Raw genomic sequence first — 19,724 nt, forward strand, 5'->3', positions numbered from 1 at the left:
TCTCTCTCTCTCTCTCTCTCTCTCTCTCTCTCTCTCTCTCTCTCTCTCTCTCTGTCTCTCTCTCTCTCTCTTCCTCTGTCTCTCTCTCTCTCTTCCTCTGTGTCTCTCTCTCTCTTCCTCTGTGTCTCTCTCTCTCCTCTTCTCTCTCTCTCTCTTCCTCTCTGTCTCTCTCTCTCTCTCTCTTCCTTCTCTCTGTGTCTCTCTCTCTCTTCCCTCTCTCTCTCTCTCTCTCTCTCTCTCTCTCTCTCTCTCTCTCTCTCTCTCTCTCTCTCTCTCTCTCTCTCTCTCTCTCTCTCTCTCTCTCTCTCTCTCTCTCTCTTCTCTCTCTCTCTCTCTCTCTCTCTCTCTCTCTCTCTCTCTCTCTCTCTCTCTCTCTCTCTCTCTTCCCCTGTCTCTCTCTCTCTGTCTTTGTCAGAGTGTTGATAGCTGTGGCGTTCGGTTATTGTCATCCCTCCGTTGTTTTCAGAGGTCAGAGTGTTGGTGGGCCTGGTTTGATGTCTCCGTCTGTCTTGCAGTTTATGTGCGTCCAGTTGATTTGACAGGGACGGTTTACGTGGGACTGTGAGTGATTGATAGTCATTGAGAGCATTCAACCTTTTTGGGGGAAGGGAACTCCAAGCCTGGCCGATGACTTACTAACAACCATATTGTACCATACGGTGCCTTTGGAAAGTATTCAGACACCTTGACTTTTTCCACATTTTGTTAAGTTACAGCCTTATTCTAAAATGGATGTAAATTGCCCCTCCCCCTCTCTTCATTCTACACACAATACGCCCATAATGACAAAGCAAAAACTGTTTAAATTTTTTTTGTGCAAATGTTTATATTTTTTGTTGTTGAAATATAACATTTACATAAGTATTCAGACCCTTTACTCAGTACTTTGTTAAAGCACCTTTGGTAGTGATCACAGCCTCAAGTCTTCTTGGGTAGGAAGCTACAAGCTTGGCACATCTGTATTTGGAGAGGTTCTCCCATTCTTCTCTGCAGATCCTCTCAAGCTCTGTCAGGTTGGATGGGGAGCGTTGCTGCACAGCTATTTTCAGGTCTCTCCAGAGATGTTAAATCGGGTTCAAGTCTGGGCTCTTGCTGGGCCACTCAAAGTCATTCACTTGTACTTTGCTCAGTTCATCTTTCACTTGATCCTGACTAGTCTCCCAGTCCCTGTCGCTGAAAAACATCCCCACAGCATGACGCTACCACCACCATGCTTCACCGTAGGGATGGTGCCAGGTTTCCAGACGTGATGCTTGGCATTCAGGACAAATAGTTCAGTCTTGGATTCATCAGACCAGAGAATCTTGTTTCTCATGGTCTGAGAGTCTTTAGGTGCCTTTTGACAAACTCCAAGTGGGCTGTCATGTGCCTTTACTGAGTAGTGACTTCCATCTGGCCTCTCTACCATTAAGGCCTGATTGGTGGAGTGCTGGGGAGATGGTTGTCCTTCTGGAAGTTTCTCCCATCTCCACAGAGGAACTCTAGAGCTCTGTCAGAGTGACCATCGGTTTCATGGTCACCTCCCTGACCAAGGTCCTTCTCTCCTGATTGCTCAGTTTGGCTGGGCGGCCAGCTCTAGGAAGAGTCTTGATGGTTCTAAACTTCTTCCATTTATCAATGATGGAGGCCACTGTATTCTTGGGGACCTTCAATGCTGCAGAAATGTTTTGGTAGCCTTCCCCAGATCTGTTGGGGAAGCACCTGACCTTAATTTCGTGTCTGAAAACGTAAAAAAAGGTATTTATTTTTATTATATTTGAATGTATAAAAATGTCTTAAAACCTGTTTTTTTTTAGCTTTGTCGTTATGTGTAGATAGCTGAGGATTTTAAAAACAAAAATCTATTTTAGAATAAGTCTGTAAACGTAACAAAATGTGGGAAAAGTCCAGGGGTCTGAATACTTTCCCGAAGGCGCCGTATGTTTAGGCATTTTAGCGAACAGTATTGCAGTCAATTGCTATCCCGTTCAGACTAAAGCATACGATGCCTAAAGCATACGATGCCTAAAGCATACGATACCTAAAGCATACGATGACTAAAGCATACGATACCTAAAGCATACGATGCCTAAAGCATACGATACCTAAAGCATACGATGCCTAAAGCATACGATGCCTAAAGCATACGATGCCTAAAGCATACGATGCCTAAAGCATACGATGCCTAAAGCATACGATGCCTAAAGCATACGATGCCTAAAGCATACGATGCCTAAAGCATACGATACCTAAAGCATACGATGCCTAAAGCATACGATGCCTAAAGCATACGATACCTAAAGCATACGATGCCTAAAGCATACGATGCCTAAAGCATACGATGCCTAAAGCATACGATGCCTAAAGCATACAATCTCACTCTCTAATGACGAAGAATAAGACGTTTCTAAACTACATTTTCTTTTTGAACAAAGATCTGACTTTATGCTCAGCTGACACTGTGATACTGATCTCCCCCTGTCTCTTCCTCCCTCAGCACCAAATGGACCCTTCCGGTAACTTCTACAATTACAGAACGGCGTTGAGAGGAGCGACACAGAGGTCTAGAACAGCCAACAGCACCAGAGAGAAGGTGAGCCTCGATACTTTCACTCACATCTGAGATTCAGGACCCGGTATTTCATTCGACGTGTTAGAGTAGGAGATCTAGTAGATCTAGTAGATTCTAGTACATCTAGTAGATCTAGCAGATTCTAGGAGATCTAGTAGATCTAGGAGATTCTAGGAGATCTAGCAGATTCTAGGAGATCTAGTAGATCTAGTAGATTCTAGGAGATCTAGTAGATTCTAGGAGATCTAGTAGATCTAGTAGATTCTAGGAGATCTAGTAGATTCTGATTTCTCCAAATGGTGGGAACATCCTCTGTTCTCCCAGAGACCATCTATGTAACCCTGTAACCCTGTAACCCTGTAACCCAGAAACCATCTATGTAACCCAAACCCAGGGCCCATTTATATAACCCTAACCCAGAGCCCATTTATGTAACCCTAACCCAGAGCCCATTTATGTAACCCAAACCCAGAGCCCATCTATGTAACCCAAACCCAGAGCCCATCTATGTAACCCAAACCCAGAGCCCATTTATATAACCTTTAGCTAGCTCGGAGTCATACACAATGGTACAAACATTTAGCTAGCTCGGAGTCATACACAATGGTATGAACCTTTAGCTAGCTCGGAGTCATACACAATGGTACAAGCCTTTAGCTAGCTCGGAGACATACACAATGGTATGAACCTTTAGCTAGCTCGGAGACATACACAATGGTACGAACCTTTAGCTAGCTCGGAGTCATACACAATGGTACGAACCTTTAGCTAGCTCGGAGACATACACAATGGTACGAACCTTTAGCTAGCTCGGAGTCATACACAATGGTACGAACCTTTAACTAGCTCGGAGTCATACACAATGGTATGAACCTTTAGCTAGCTCGGAGTCATACACAATTGTATGTTCTCTACTTAGTTACCTAGTTACCTAGAACCTAGTTACTTTTTAGTTAGTTTTCTTTGATTTAATATCTCCTCGTTCTGCTTCATCTTCTTCTTCTGTGGACTTTATATGGCGCTTGACAACCAACTTTTAGGTGCATTACTGCCACCAACTGGACTGGAGTGTGGACCTCGTTCATCTTTCAATCCGCCACGTGGATAAAGGCTCGTTTAAAACCAATGAGTAGATGGGACAGGCGGGAACATGCAGTTTGCCAAGCGTCACAAATAGAACCAAGTTCTATTTTAGCACCCAGCTACTCAGACGCTCGTTGACGAACGCCAACCGGATGAAATGATTGAATGACGGTGTATGTGTCCGATTTATTTTGCAACGTGGCCGGGTTTGGTCAGCATTGTTAGCCAAGAAAACTAACAAATGTTCCAAGTCTTCTCACGATTGATAAGCAGCAACTTATTGTGGTGATGGTGATATCATGTGTTCTTCACCATCACGTGATCTACACCATCACGTGTTCTTCACCATCACGTGTTCTTTACCATCACGTGTTCTTTACCATCACGTGTTCCTCACCATCACGTGTTCCTCACCATCACGTGTTCCTCACCATCACGTGTTCCTCACCATCACGTGTTCTTTACCATCGCGTGTTCTTCACCATCACGTGTTCTTTACCATCGCGTGTTCTTTACCATCGCGTGTTCTTTACCATCACGTGTTCTTTACCATCACGTGTTCTTTACCATCACGTGTTTACCATCGCGTGTTCTTTACCATCGCGTGTTCTTTACCATCACGTGTTCTTTCACCATCACGTGTTCTTTACCATCACGTGTTCCTCACCATCGCGTGTTCTTTACCATCGCGTGTTCTTTACCATCACGTGTTCTTTACCATCGCGTGTTCCTCACCATCACGTGTTCTTTACCATCGCGTGTTCTTTACCATCGCGTGTTCTTTACCATCACGTGTTCTTCACCATCGCGTGTTCTTCACCATCGCGTGTTCTTTACCATCACGTGTTCTTTACCATCGCGTGTTCTTTACCATCGCGTGTTCTTTACCATCACGTGTTCTTTACCATCGCGTGTTCTTTACCATCGCGTGTTCTTTACCATCACGTGTTCTTTACCATCACGTGTTCTTCACCATCACGTGTTCTTTACCATCACGTGTTCTTTACCATCACGTGTTCTTTACCATCGTGTTCTTTATGCGTGTTCCTCCATCGCGTGTTCTTTACCACCTTTACCATCGCGTGTTCGTCACCATCACGTGTTCGTCACCATCACGTGTTCGTCACCATCACGTGTTCGTCACCATCACGTGTTCGTCACCATCACGTGTTCTTCACCATCACGTGTTCTTTACCATCACGTGTTCTTTACCATCACGTGTTCTTCACTTTCATTTAACCAGAAAACAAGTGGTGCGAACCCATTCTGATCCTGTCTGGAAAGCTTCTGTGTTGGTCTGATGGGTCGTTCATTGTCTCAGTGCTCTCATCTTATTTACACTAAACTTTTGTTTCAGTTAGGACATCATTACATAATGAAGCCTCTGAAGCAGAGAAGTCAAGACATGAATAGGTCAGCTGAGGGTATGGACGTCAACGAGAACTCATTTACTCCTGTTCAGTTAAAGGGGGCTGCTTTACCTCTCTCTCTCTCTCGCGTGTTCTTTCTCGTGTTCTTTACCATCGCGTGTTTCTCTCTGTCTTTACCATCACGTGTTCTCACCATTCTGTCTCTGTCCATCTCGTGCATTTCTCTCTGTCTTCTTTCTCTCTCTCTCTCTCTCTTCTCTCGTGTCTCTTTCTCTCTCTCTCTGTTCTCTCTCTGTCTTTAACCTCTGTGCGAACCCATCTCTGATCATGTCTGGAAAGCTTCTGTGTTGGTCTCTGTCTCTCTCTCTCAGTCTCTCTCTTATTTACACTAAACTTTTGTTTCAGTTAGGACATCATTACATAACGAAGCTCTCTCTCAGAGAAGTCAAGACATGAATAGGTCAGCTCAGGGTATTCTGTCTCTGTCTCTCTCTCCTGTTCAGTTAAAGGGGGGGGGGGCTGCTTCCTGCCAGTTCACTTGTCTCTCTCTCTCTCTCTCTTGCATTTCTCTCTGTCTCTCTCTCTCAATTCTGTCTCTGTCTCTCTCTCGCATTTCTCTCTGTCTCTCTCTCTCTCTCTCTCTCAATTCTGTCTCTCTCTCTCGCTCTCTCTCTCTGTCTCTCTCTCTCTCTGTCTCTCTCTCTCTCTCTCTCTCTCTGTCTCTCTCTGTCTCTCTCTCTCTCTCTCTCTCAATTCTGTCTCTCTCTCTCTCTCTCTCTCTCTCACAATTCTGTCTCTCTCACTTGCATTTCTCTCTTTGTCTCTCTCTCTCTCTCGGTCTCTGATTGCGTCTTTCTCTCTCTATCCCACACTGACCTGAGCGCCTGTGAACCGGTCTGTTCCAACCCGGCGTCAGTCTAGCGGTTTAGCCTAGTGTGTAGCAAGTTCCGGAAGGAAGGGTAAACATCAACAAGTTGTTTATTGATGTACTGTCAACATGTATTAGGTTAGCGAAAGTGTTAGTGTAGAGTCAACAAAATGGGTTAGCTTGAGGGTTTCTGTTAGGGAAGTGAGGGGGGGGGGGTGCTGTGTAGTGTGTAGATGTTGATTGTTGTGAAGGGCTCTGATTGGCTGCCCAGACAGACTGTAAGGGGTCATAAGACGGAATGTTCCAACTTCCCAGGCAGAACACTGGTCTTATGACTTCTTCTAGAGAGGGTTTTTGTTTATGGGTCAAAAAAAAGTATATTTCCCCACATGGGGTGGACTGTATGGACATTTCTGGAACATACAGTCCAGTGGTAACTTCATTTATGCAACATGTTCCCAGATCTCTCTCTCTGTCTCTCTCTCTGTCTCTGTCTCTGTCTCTGTCTCTCTCTCTGTCTCTGTCTCTGTCTCTGTCTCTCTCTCTCTCTCTCTCTGTCTCTCTCTGTCTCTCGCTCTCTCTCTCTCTCGCTCTGTCTCTCTCTCTCTGTCTCTCTGTCTCTGTCTCTGTCTCTCTCTCTCTCTCTCTCTCTCTCTCTCTTTCTGATCTGTTCTGTTTGTTTTGGGCCACAGTGTCACTGAGAGGGCAGGGAGACTGAAATAATAGTGTACATACTATGCTGTTTACAGTATTCAATTTGATAGAATACCATTTTTGTTATTCTACAAGCATGTCCTCATTTGGTACAAGCATGTTCTTGTCTTCTTACACAGCCGGACCAGTGTGTTCAGGGCAAACTGTTGATCACTTTCAGAGAACCTGTCTGTTGTCACCATCTCTCATCGCTTCCATATAGGATATCCCGTTCCCTCCATCCTTCCCTCCCTTCCCCGCTCCCTCCCTCCATCCTTCCCTCCCTCCCTTCCCCGCTCCCTCCATCCTTCCCTCACTTCCCCGCTCCCTCCATCCTTCCCTCACTTCCCCTGCTCCCTCCATCCTTCCCTCTCCTTCCCCACTCCCTCCATCCTTCCCTCCCTTCCCCGCTCCCTCCATCCTTCCCTCACTTCCCCACTTCCCCGCTCCCTCCATCCTTCCCTCCCTTCCTCCCTCCCTCCCTCCCCCGCTCCCTCCCTCCCCGCTCCCTCCCTCCATCCTTCCCCCGCTCCCTCCCTCCCTCCACCCTTCCCTCCCTCCCTTCCCCGCTCCCTCCCTCCATCCTTCCCCCTCCCTCCCTCCCTCCCTCCACCCTTCCCTCCCTCCACCCTTCCCCCCTCCCTCCCTCCCTCCTTCCCCGCTCCCTCCCTCCCTCCTTCCCCCTCCCTCCCTCCCTCCTTCCCCGCTCCCTCCCTCCCTCCTTCCCCGCTCCCTCCCTCCATCCTTCCCCGCTCCCTCCCTCCATCCTTCCCCGCTCCCTCCCTCCATCCTTCCCCGCTCCCTCCCTCCATCCTTCCCCGCTCCCTCCCTCCCTCCTTCCCCCGCTCCCTCCCTCCATCCTTCCCCGCTCCCTCCCTCCCTCCTTCCCCGCTCCCTCCCTCCTCCTTCCCCCGCTCCCTCCCTCCATCCTTCCCCCCGCTCCCTCCCTCCCTCCTTCCCCGCTCCCTCCCTCCATCCTTCCCCGCTCCCTCCCTCCCTCCATCCTTCCTCCCTCCCTTCCCCCTCCCTCCCTCCACCCTTCCCTCCCTCCCTCCCTCCCTCCCCTTCCCTCCCTCCCTCCTTCCCCGCTCCCTCCCTCCCTCCTTCCCCGCTCCCTCCCTCCCTCCCTCCCTTCCCCCTCCCTCCCTCCCTCCCTCCCTCCTTCCCCCCCCCTCCCTCCCTCCCTCCCTCCTTCCCCGCTCCCTCCCTCCCTCCTTCCCCCTCCCTCCCTCCCTCCTTCCCCGCTCCCTCCTTCCATCCTTCCCCGCTCCCTCCCTCCATCCTTCCCCGCTCCCTCCCTCCATCCTTCCCCGCTCCCTCCTCCTCCATCCTTCCCCGCTCCTCCCTCCCTCCCTCCTTCCCCGCTCCCTCCCTCCCTCCTTCCCCGCTCCCTCCCTCCCTCCTTCCCCGCTCCCTCCCTCCCTCCTTCCCCGCTCCCTCCCTCCCTCCTTCCCCGCTCCCTCCCTCCCTCCTTCCCCGCTCCCTCCCTCCCTCCTTCCTCCTTCCCCCTCCCTCCTCCTCCTTCCCCCCTCCCTCCCTCCCTCCTTCCCCGCTCCCTCCCTCCATCCTTCCCCGCTCCCTCCCTCCCTCCACCCTTCCCTCCCTCCCTCCCCCTCCCTCCCTCCCTCCCTCCCTCCCTCCCTCCCTCCCTTCCCCCGCTCCCCTCCCTCCCTCCTTCCCCGCTCCCTCCCTCCCTCCCTCCTTCCCCGCTCCCTCCCTCCTCCTTCCCCCTCCCTCCCTCCCTCCCTCCTTCCCCCCTCCCTCCCTCCCTCCTTCCTTCCCCCTCCCTCCCTCCCTCCCTCCTTCCATCCTTCCCCCCTCCTTCCCCCCCATCCTTCCCCGCTCCCTCCCTCCCTCCTTCCCCGCTCCCTCCCTCCATCCTTCCCCGCTCCCTCCCTCCCTCCTTCCCCGCTCCCTCCCTCCCTCCTTCCTTCCCCGCTCCCTCCCTCCCTCCTTCCCCGCTCCCTCCCTCCATCCTTCCCCGCTCCCTCCCTCCATCCTTCCCCGCTCCCTCCCTCCCTCCTTCCCCGCTCCCTCCCTCCATCCTTCCCCGCTCCCTCCCTCCCTCCTTCCCCGCTCCCTCCCTCCATCCTTCCCCCGCTCCCTCCCTCCCTCCACCCTTCCCTCCCTCCCTTCCCCCCTCCCTCCCTCCATCCTTCCCCGCTCCCTCCCTCCATCCTTCCCCGCTCCCTCCCTCCCTCCCTCCTTCCCCGCTCCCTCCCTCCCTCCTTCCCCCCTCCCTCCCTCCCTCCTTCCCCGCTCCCTCCCTCCCTCCTTCCCCGCTCCCTCCCTCCCTCCTTCCCCGCTCCCTCCCTCCCCCCCCCCCCTCCCTCCCTCCCTCCTTCCCCGCTCCCTCCCTCCCTCCTTCCCCCTCCCTCCCTCCCTCCTTCCCCGCTCCCTCCCTCCCTCCTTCCCGCTCCTTCCCCCTCCCTCCCTCCCTCCTTCCCCGCTCCCTCCCTCCCTCCTTCCCCCTCCCTCCCTCCAGCCCTTCCCTCCCTCCCTCCTTCCCCGCTCCCTCCTCTCCCTCCTGAACCCTGCTCCTCCCTCCATCCTTCCCCGCTCCCTCCCTCCCTTCCCTGCTCTCTCTCTCTCCCTTCCCCCACACCTGTTCAGCCCTTCTCTCCAGAAGGCAGGCAGTTTATACTCTGTGCTCTGAACTCTGCTCTGAGGTCAGTACACTGATCTGTGGTCAGTACAATGGTCAGTACACTGATCTGTGGTCAGTACACTGGTCTGTGGTCAGTACACTGGTACAGTACACTGGTCTGTGGTCAGTAGACTGGTCTGTGGTCAGTAGACTGGTCTGTGGTCAGTACACTGGTCAGTACACTGATCTGTGGTCAGTACACTGGTCAGTACACTGATCTGTGGTCAGTACACTGGTCTGTGGTCAGTACACTGGTACAGTACACTGGTCTGTGGTCAGTAGACTGGTCTGTGGTCAGTACACTGGTCAGTACACTGGTCTGTGGTCAGTAGCCTGGTCTGTGGTCAGTAGACTGGTCTGTGGTCAGTAGACTGGTCTGTGGTCAGTACACTGGTCTGTGGTCAGTACACTGGTCTGTGGTCAGTACACTGGTCTGTGGTCAGTACACTGGTCTGTGGTCAGTACTGTGATCTGTGGTCAGTACACTGGTCTGTGGTCAGTACTCTGTGCCCCTCAGTGATTCACTGTGTTCAGTAGGACACATCGTAGGCCAGTGTGTTTCAGTCGTCTTTTTTCCATGTGCCTCATGAAAATAACATCCACCCTTTTGGCCAAACCCAAGCCACTCTGTGACCTAAGTCTCTGTGGCTCTGAGTTATTTAAGCGGTTTGTGTTCTGAAAAACCACCTCAGCATTTTCTGACTTTCTCTTTCTTGGGTGAAGTGGGGAATTCGTTTGTGTGTTGTTGTTGTTGCGGTGATTAAAAAAGAAACCAGCTGTTACCTGGAAATGTCCTTTGACTGTTACCCAGGCAGCTGAATTAAATCCTGACCTCTCCTCTCTCTCTCTCTCTCTCTCTCTCTCTCTCTCTCTCTCTCTCTCTCTCTCTCTCTCTCTCTCTCTCTCTCTCTCTCTCTCTCTCTCTCTCTCTCTCTCTGTCTCTCTGTCTCTCTCTCTGTCTCTCTCTCTGTCTCTCTCTGTCTCTCTCTCTCTCTCTCTCTCTCTCTCTCTCTCTCTCTCTCTCTCTCTCTCTCTCTCTCTCTCTCTCTCTCTCTCTCTCTCTCTCTTCTCTCTCTCTCTCAGATCGTTATCCCGTTCTTCAGCCTACTGATTAAAGATATCTACTTCCTGAACGAGGGATGTTCCAACAGGATGCAGAATGGACACGTTAACTTTGAGGTGGGACGTTATAAATGGGTGTCCTGACTCTCTGTCAAGATCACTAAAGATCCCATGGCACTTATCGAAAGAGTAGTGGGTGTGAACCCCCGGTGTTCAGGATAAATTCACCAATCTGGCCCTATAATTCCCAGCTTCCAATTGGTTTGTTCATCCCCCTTCCTCTCCCCTGTAACTATGTCATTACATTTCAGTCAACTTACCTGGTAAAACAAGGTTTAGGTAAAGGCCTTAATGTATCTCAGCTCCACCAGTTCCAATAGTGTCCCATTGCTAAGGGAGACATTATATTTGCACTATATAGACAAGGACAATTTCAGCGAGCCTCCCCCCATCAGAGAATGAGGAAGTGAGACTTTCCATTGGTAAACCCCAGCTACACTACATCAGAAAACATGTGGAATGAACCTTTTAAGCTACTTTTTGTTATTGGAGACCTCCATGCATGTCAAATGTTTGGACACATCTACTCATTCAAGGGGTTTTTCTTTATTTTGTACTATTTTCTACATTGTAGAATATTAGTGACGACATCACAACTATGAAATAACACATATGTATATATGATATATATATATGTTTTATATAATATATATATATTATGATTAGGTTGTGGTAGGGTTAGGTTAGGCTGTGGTAAGGTTGTGGTAAGGTTGTGGTTAGGTTGTGGTAAGGTTAGGGTTAGGTTTGTAAGGTTAGGGTTAGGTTGTGGTAAGGTTAGGGTTAGGTTGTGGTAGGTTAGGTTGTGGTTAGGTTAGGGTTAGGTTGTGGTAAGGTTAGGGTTAGGTTGTGGTAAGGTTAGGGTTAGGGTTGTGGTAAGGTTAGGGTAGGGTTAGGTTGTGGTAAGGTTAGGGTTAGGTTGTGGTAAGGGTAGGGTTAGGTTGTGGTAAGGGTAGGGTTAGGTTGTGGTAAGGTTAGGGTTAGGTTGTGGTAAGGTTAGGGTTAGGTTGTGGTAAGGTTAGGGGTTGTGGTAAGGTTAGGGGTTGTGGTAGGTTAGGTTAGGTTGTGGTAAGGTTAGGGTTAGGTTGTGGTAAGGTTAGGGTAAGGTTAGGTTGTGGTAAGGTTAGGTTGTGGTAAGGTTAGGTTGTGGTAAGGTTAGGTTGTGGTAAGGTTAGGTTGTGGTAAGGGTAGGTTGTGGTAAGGGTTAGGTTGTAAGGTTAGGGTTAGGGTTAGGTTGTGGTAGGGTTAGGTTGTGGTAAGGTTAGGTTGTGGTAAGGTTAGGTTGTGGTAAGGTTAGGGTTAGGTTGTGGTAAGGTTAGGGTTAGTTTGTGGTACGGTTAGGGTTAGTTTGTGGTACGGTTAGGGTTAGTTTGTGGTACGGTTAGGGTTAGTTTGTTGGTTACGGTTAGTTAGGGTTAGGTTGTGTAAGGTTAGGGTTAGGGTTAGGGTTTGTGGTAAGGTTAGGTTAGGTTGTGGTAAGGTTAGGTTAGGTTGTGGTAAGGTTAGGGTTAGGTTGGTAAGGTTAGGGGTTGCGGTAAGGTTGCGGTAAGGTTGCGGTAAGGTTGCGGTAAGGTTGCGGTAAGGTTGCGGTAAGGTTGCGGTTAGGTTGCGGTTAGGTTGCGGTAAGGTTGCGGTTAGGTTGCGGTAAGGTTAGGGTTAGGTTAAGGTCTGGTTTGATAACTTCTTTATTAATCTTCATATTGTTTTCATGTTGCTGAAATGTTTTCTGCAAATATTAACATTATATATATTTTTCCCCACAGTGTTTCAAATGTTATTTTAACATTTTATTCTTATTTTTTTAACATTGTTTTCAGAAATTCTGGGAGATGGCGAAGCGGGTCAGCGAGTTCATGGTTTGGAAGAAGGTGGAGTGTCCGTTTGAGAAGGACCGTAAAATCCTCCAGTACTTGCTTACCGCACCGGTCTTCAGCGAGGACAGTATGTACAACCCCCCCCCCACCACCATACAGGTTATTTTATTTTACACAAGGTTCAATGTACTGATGCCATGGTGTCTTTATACTCTTCATCTCTCTCTTCTCTCTCTCTCTCTCTCTCTCTCTCTCTCTCTCTCTCTCTCTCTCTCTCTCTCTGTCTCCCTCTCTCTGTCTCTCTCTCTCTCTCTGTCTCTCTCTGTCTCTGTCTCTCTCTCTCTCTCTCTCTCTCTCTCTGTCTCTCTCTCTCTCTCTCTCTGTCTCTCTCTGTCTCTGTCTCTGTCTCTGTCTCTGTCTCTCTCTGTCTCTCCCTCTCTCAGCTCTGTATCTGGCCTCTTATGAGAGTGAAGGCCCTGAGAACCACATGGAGAAGGACAGATGGAAGTCTCTGAGGTGTGTGTACCCCCCCGCCCCGTGGTGTTTGTATGTGTGTTCCCTGGGGGTCAGCTTCATTCGTCACAGTTGTCACCCACCCTCGTCGACCGAAAGGGGGGGGGGGGACATGCTCATCCGCCCACTAGTCAATAACTCTCCCACACACACTGTGTTTTCACACACACGCTGACCCGTCCACTAGTCAATAACTCTCTCACACACACTGTGTTTTCACACACACGCTGACCCGTCCACTAGTCAATAACACACACACACACACACACACACACACACACACACACACACACACACACACACACACACACACACACACACACACACACACACACACACACACACACACGTCACACACACCGTCACACACACACACACCGTCACACACAGTGTTCCCCCCCATACACACAAAGTAATGTCATGCCATCGGTGCTGGGAGTGTAATATGTATCTCAGACATGATGGAGGAAGATTCATTCGTCTTTTATCAGTGTGGTTGAATATTATCCTCAGAGCCCAGGGAATTGACTAAGACCCGTCAGTCAGTTAGCCAGCCAGTCAGTTAGCCAGCCAGTCAGTTAGCCAGCCAGTCAGTTAGCCAGCCAGCCAGTCAGTTAGCCAGCCAGCCAGTCAGTTAGCCACCCAGTCAGTTAGCCAGCCAGCCAGTTAGCCAGCCAGCCAGTCAGTCAGCCAGCCAGTCAGTTAGCCAGCCAGCCAGTCAGTCAGCCAGCCAGTCAGTTAGCCAGCCAGCCAGTCAGTTAGCCAGCCAGCCAGTCCGTTAGCCAGCCAGCCAGTCAGTTAGCCAGCCAGTCAGTTAGTCAGCCAGTCAGTTAGCCAGTCAGTTAGCCAGCCAGCCAGTCAGTTGGCTGGCTGGCTGGCTGACTCTCTCTATCTCTCTCCCTCTCAGTCTCTCTCTCTCTCTCTCTCTCTCTCTCTCTCTCTCTCTCTCTCTCTCTCTCTCTCTCTCTCTCTCTCTCTCTCTCTCTCTCTCTCTCTCTCTCTCTCTCTCTCTCTCTCTCTCTCTCTCTGTTAGCCAGCCAGTCAGTTAGCCAGCCAGCCAGTTAGCCAGTCAGTTAGCCAGTCAGTCAGTCAGCCAGCCAGCGCAGTGCTGAAGACCTGTCTGACGGCTCGATGACAGAAACATTGACATGCTAACCACATGGATTGTTCAGTAGACCTACTCATTATCACCCCCACCATTTATTTTTACACCACTATCACAAAATCATGATAATAAAATAAAATAGGCTGGTCCTGGCTGGTTAGGCTGGTCCTGACTGGTCCTGGCTGGTTAGGCTGGCCCTGGCTGGTCCTGGCCCTGGTTAGGCTGGTCCTGGCTGGGTCCTGGCTGGTTAGGCTGGTCCTGGCTGGTCCTGGCTGGTTTGGCTGGTCCTGGCTGGTTAGGCTGGCCCTGGCTGGTTAGGCTGGCCCTGGCTGGTCCTGGCTGGTTAGGCTGGTCCTGGCTGGTCCTGGCTGATTAGGCTGGTCCTGGCTGGTCCTGGCTGGTTAGGCTGGTCCTGGCTGGTTAGGCTGGTCCTGGCTGATTAGGCTGGTCCTGGCTGGTCCTGGCTGGTTAGGCTGGTCCTGGCTGGTTAGGCTGGTCCTGGCTGATTAGGCTGGTCCTGGCTGGTCCTGGCTGGTCCTGGCTGGTCCTGGCTGGTCCTGGCTGGTCCTGGCTGGTCCTGGCTGGTCTTGGCTCCAGTGAGGTGAGATGGGCTGGGCGAATCCACCTGTCTGTTCGGGTGCTGTCACGTTTCTCTGATAGGCCATCTGGCCAGGCTGGTGTTGTTTGTCTCCCTTCCCCACTGCGACAGAACCTGTTACATTACTTCAGACTGGCCGTGTCAGCACAGCGTGCCTCTAGCTCACACACACACACACACACACACACACACACACACACACACACACACACACACACACACACACACACACACACACACACACACACACACACACACACACACACACACACACACACACACACTTGCCTCTATCCCCACTGCTGATAAACCTGGAGTTTGGCTAAGAGCCTCTAGCCCAGCAATGTGCTTTATGGCTGTTCCAGGACTGGGAAGGGGTTGTGGTTATTAACCTTCTCTAAGTAGACACACACGGAACAGACAGTGTTGTATTGATTTCTGCTATTGTAGCAGTAGTACATAGAAGAATCATTGTCTTTTGTTCAGTGTGGTTGTATATCATCTTCAGAGCCCAGGGAGCTGACTAAGACCCAGTCAGCCAGTCAGTTAGCCAGCCAGTCAGTAAGCCAGTCAGTTAGCCAGTCAGTTAGCCAGCCAGTCAGTAAGCCAGTCAGTTAGCCAGCCAGTCAGTAAGCCAGTCAGTTAGCCAGCCAGTCAGTTAGCCAGCCAGTCAGTAAGCCAGTCAGTTAACCAGCCAGTCAGTTAGCCAGCCAGTCAGTTAGCCAGCCAGTCAGTAAGCCAGTCAGTTAACCAGCCAGTCAGTTAGCCAGCCAGTCAGTTAGCCAGCCAGTCAGTTAGCCAGCCAGTCAGTTAGCCAGCCAGCCAGTCAGTTAGTCAGTCAGTTAGCCAGCCAGCCAGTCAGTTAGTCAGTCAGTTAGCCAGTCAGCCAGTCAGTTAGTCAGTCAGTCAGTCAGCCAGTCAGTCAGCCAGCCAGTCAGGTAGCCATTACTACTACAATACATAGATAAATACCTGTTGGATGTCTTGCTAATAATGTTGTCTTTTTTCTCTCTCTCTCTCTTCCTGCCCCCCCAGGTCCACTCTGCTGAGTAGAGTCTAGAACTTCTGAACAGAATCATGTCAAACCCATCTGACAACCAAGCCTTACCCTGCGGTGATGTCCGAATAACAGTGTCCCTGCCCTGAAGGGAAACAACAATCTGAACTGTACTATTCAGCAGGATCTTTTTCTGTTCCGCAGTCAAGGATTTATAGCTAAGAATCCCTCCAGTTGATTGGCTCTTCCTTCACGCTACGTTTCCAAGGACAGCTTTTTATTTTTTCATCTCTTTTGTATGAATTTTGTAGCCTTTTATTAAAGACTTTACGACCATCACGACTGAGAAGAGGGGGGACTCGGGGGGGGGGGGACCAGGGGATGCTTTTTGTTGTTGTTCTTTTGTCGTCTGCTGAAAACCTTCTTTTTTCTTTTTTCTTTTGTTGTTGAAATGCACCATGTATTCAGGGTGAAATGCACCATGTATTCAGGGTGAAATGCACCATGTATTCAGGGTGAAATGCACCATGTATTCAGGGTGAAATGCACCATGTATTCAGGGTGAAACGCACCATGTATTCAGGGTGAAATGCACCATGTATTCAGGGTGAAATGCACCATGTATTCAGGGTGAAATGCACCATGTATTCAGGGTGAAATGCACCATGTATTCAGGGTGAAACGCACCATGTATTCAGGGTGAAATGCACCATGTATTCAGGGTGAAATGCACCATGTATTCAGGGTGAAATGCACCATGTATTCAGGGTGAAATGCACCATGTATTCAGGGTGAAACCCAGTTGATGCAAATCAAATTGTCCACATTTTCCAGGTGTATTTTCCTTTCTACAGAAGCGAGGAGTTGTCTGCTGGTTGGTCAACTGACTCAGTTCGAACAGGTGGAACTTTCTCTCTTCTTCTTTAATAAACCAGCGTTTTGTTTACTGGGAACCAGTATACTGTGTGTAATGGTGTTAATCCTGACCTACAGCTATGTTGGTAGAGATATACATGAAGCTAACATTATTATTTGTAGTTTTTTGTTTGTTTGTGTGTGTAATTTCAGGTTTTTCATACGCTAATTGTTTTTGTTTCTGTGGTCATTTGTTTGTTTACGGTTATTGCAGATACGTTTCCTTATTTTAAACCCAGTTTGGTCGACCAGAGGCCTTGACAACTTTATCGCTAAATATGTTCGAAGTGCATTGGAGAGATAATATGATGTCATTTTTTTGGGTTTGTTTGTGTTTTATATAAAGCGTTGTGATACTCTACAACGGGAAGAATCCCCTTTATCTCCTCATCCTTTATCTCCTCATCCTTTATCTCCTCATCCTATATCCTCATCCTTTATCTCCTCATCCTATATCTCCTCATCCTATATCTCCTCATCCTATATCTCCTCATCCTTTATCTCCTCATCCTTTATCTCCTCATCCTTTATCTCCTCATCCTTTATCTCCTCATCCTTTATCTCCTCATCCTTTATCTCCTCATCCTTTATCTCCTCATCCTTTATCAATGGGACACCTCGGCCACGGGCAGAGGGGTGTGTGGGGATTTTTGTGAAGATAGATAATGGCACCCTATTCCCTATGCACTGCACTACTTTTAATAATCAGTGTTATAAGGCTCTGCCATATAATCTTGGAGTTCTGGACTGTAAACTTCAATCACTCAAAATAAGCCATCCTGTGTGAGAGTGGTTGTACCTACACACTGCACTCCCCTCCCCATGAGTTTGGTAGTACAGAAATACAATGTGGTTGTGTCGCCCCCTGGTGGTTGAGTTAAGTAAGTGCGGTGGAGGAGCAGTGTTGTGTGTGTGTGTGTGTGTGTGTGTGTGTGTGTGTGTGTGTGTGTGTGTGTGTGTGTGTGTGTGTGTGTGTGTGTGTGTGTGTGTGTGTGTGTGTGTGTGTGTGTGTGTGTGTGTGTGTGTGTGTGTGTGTGTGTGTGTGTGTGTGTGTGTGTTAGAGGAGATTTGTTTAAGACTTGAGGATGTGAAAGGTTTTTCCTCTGTTTAATGCTGTGGATCAAACATTCCTTTTTTCTCCTATATATTTTTTTTCTTCATATTGTTATAATTATTTTAATCAAATGTTGTTTTATTTATGATTCTCTGTGTAGTTATTATTTCATTTTATGGATATTTACCATTATTTTATTGTGTTTCTGCTTATTTAATTTTGTACTAGGTACATAATATACTTCAGTAGTTCAGATATTGGCCTAACTATTTTTTCTTTATACAGGTTGATATGAAAATACTTTCAGGGTACCAAGCTAACACTATGAAGTCAAAAAGGATGGGCGTGTTCCAGGCCGACTACATTGCAGTCGTTGCATAGCCGATGTCTATCCAGGCATTGTGAGATCTGGCAGGCATCTGTAATTTAGTCCGTCTGGAACGTGGCCATTGACTGATGTCTAGCTTGCCTTGTCTTTGCATTTCTCCATTCTACATGACATTGTGGTTTACTGTGTGAATGATTCTGTTCTTTATTCCTACCTTGTGTTTTTCTGTTTATTTGGACTGTTACGATGGAATAGAGGATCTTTTTATTACTGAGTTAGTTGTGTTAAAAGAGAAAGTGACAAAGTTAATAAAAGAATTGCCTAAAAGGTGACGAGGGACACTGTTCATGTGTTTTTTTCATTGTTTTTAAAAGTCAGAGTTTGACTTGTGAAATACCAGAACTATAAAACAATCCACACTTACATTTACATTTAAGTCATTTAGCAGACGCTCTTATCCAGAGCGACTTACTTCAAACACACTCACATGGACTGATGTTAGATAACGGTTCAACGCCAACCCACCGGTAATAACCGATCCACAGTAATTACAGATGGGTAGCAATGAACCTTTATATATATATATATATAAAAACGGACTAACTTTTTAGGATTTCCTTTGAGGGTTTTCATGGTCATTTGTGACAACAGAAGAAGAAATGAGGTAGTTTTAAAAACAAAGAGAGAAACGGACGGACGGAAGACAGCTGGGGAAGAAGAGGACGAGGATAAAGGTGACGACATTTCCCATCATGTGAAATCCATCGATTAGGGCGTAATGAATTTATTTCAATTGACAGATTTTCTTATATAAACTGTAACTCTGTAAAATCATTGAAATTGTTGCGTTTATAGTTTTGCTCGGTGTATTACCAGCTACAGATCGACAGTACAGGTAAGTACATCTCAGTAGTAATAGATTGTTGTAGTATCATAGCAAACTGTTAGCTGTTTAATGGTGTCAATAATATTGAACTGCATTGCAACTCTTTATCGAGGTAGTCTCAATGTTGATCATCAGTTTTTCTGCTGTAGTGGGAACGTGTCGAACATACTGTAGTAGGAACGTGTTGAACATACTGTAGTGGGAACGTGTTGAACATACTGTAGTGGGAACGTGTCGAACATACTGTAGTGGGAACGTGTTGAACATACTGTAGTGGGAACGTGTTGAACATACTGTAGTGGGAACGTGTTGAACATACTGTAGTGGGAACGTGTCGAACATACTGTAGTGGGAACGTGTTGAACATACTGTAGTGGGAACGTGTCGAACATACTGTAGTGGGAACGTGTTGAACATACTGTAGTGGGAACGTGTTGAACATACTGTAGTGGGAACGTGTCGAACATACTGTAGTGGGAACGTGTTGAACATACTGTAGTGGGAACGTGCTGAACATACTGTAGTAGGAACGTGTTGAACATACTGTAGTGGGAACGTGTCGAACATACTGTAGTGGGAACGTGTTGAACATACTGTAGTGGGAACGTGTTGAACATACTGTAGTGGGAACGTGTTGAACATACTGTAGTGGGAACGTGTTGAACATACTGTAGTGGGAACGTGTTGAACATACTGTAGTGGGAAGGTGTTGAACATACTGTAGTGGGAACGTGTTTAACATACTGTAGTGGGAACATGTTGAACATATTGTAGTGTCTATATATTTTTTATTGAACAATTATTTAAAGAGCAATCTGCAGTTCAAACAATAGCGAAGCTGTCAATACAACCACCTCAGCTCTGCAGATTGCGAAGAGACAGAATCATTAGATCATTTGTTTTGGTACTGTCCATATGGATGTTGTTAGTGGTCGTAGGTCCGGGAATGGCAGAAGAACTGAAACATTTAGCACAGCTGGTTGATTTGAAAAGTCATAGTCAATCGATCAATGATATAATAACAGTTTCAGCAAAAATGTTTTCACTTTAATGTTACAATCTATAGAAACTATCAGAATAGAAAGGTTGAGAACTTTTGTGAAACATCACAGATAGAAATATATATGGCAAATAGAAATGAAAACTGGATGGTGTTCAGAGATAGATGGGAGGGGGGTTGAGG

General features: G+C 48.2%; 2 protein-coding genes across 5 annotated transcripts in view; one reads left to right on the plus strand and one right to left on the minus strand.

Moving 5' to 3' along the window:
• Positions 1–15,706, plus strand: part of LOC124034709 (ras-GEF domain-containing family member 1B-A-like) — a 158,129-nt gene extending 142,423 nt beyond the window's left edge. For both annotated transcript variants that reach the window (XM_046348187.1, XM_046348188.1), the window contains 5 exons: positions 2,477–2,572; positions 10,296–10,391; positions 12,149–12,272; positions 12,589–12,661; positions 15,397–15,706. In XM_046348187.1, coding sequence (XP_046204143.1) covers positions 2,477–2,572; positions 10,296–10,391; positions 12,149–12,272; positions 12,589–12,661; positions 15,397–15,421 — 414 coding nt within the window. In that variant the 3' untranslated portion in view covers positions 15,422–15,706. The remainder of the gene's footprint in view (positions 1–2,476; positions 2,573–10,295; positions 10,392–12,148; positions 12,273–12,588; positions 12,662–15,396) is intronic.
• Positions 1–19,724, minus strand: part of LOC124034708 (BMP-2-inducible protein kinase-like) — a 478,039-nt gene that overhangs the window by 279,125 nt on the left and 179,190 nt on the right. The gene's annotated exons all lie outside the window — the stretch shown is intronic.

This window comes from Oncorhynchus gorbuscha, linkage group LG04, assembly GCF_021184085.1.
Source record: "Oncorhynchus gorbuscha isolate QuinsamMale2020 ecotype Even-year linkage group LG04, OgorEven_v1.0, whole genome shotgun sequence".
Lineage (NCBI taxonomy): Eukaryota > Metazoa > Chordata > Actinopteri > Salmoniformes > Salmonidae > Oncorhynchus > Oncorhynchus gorbuscha.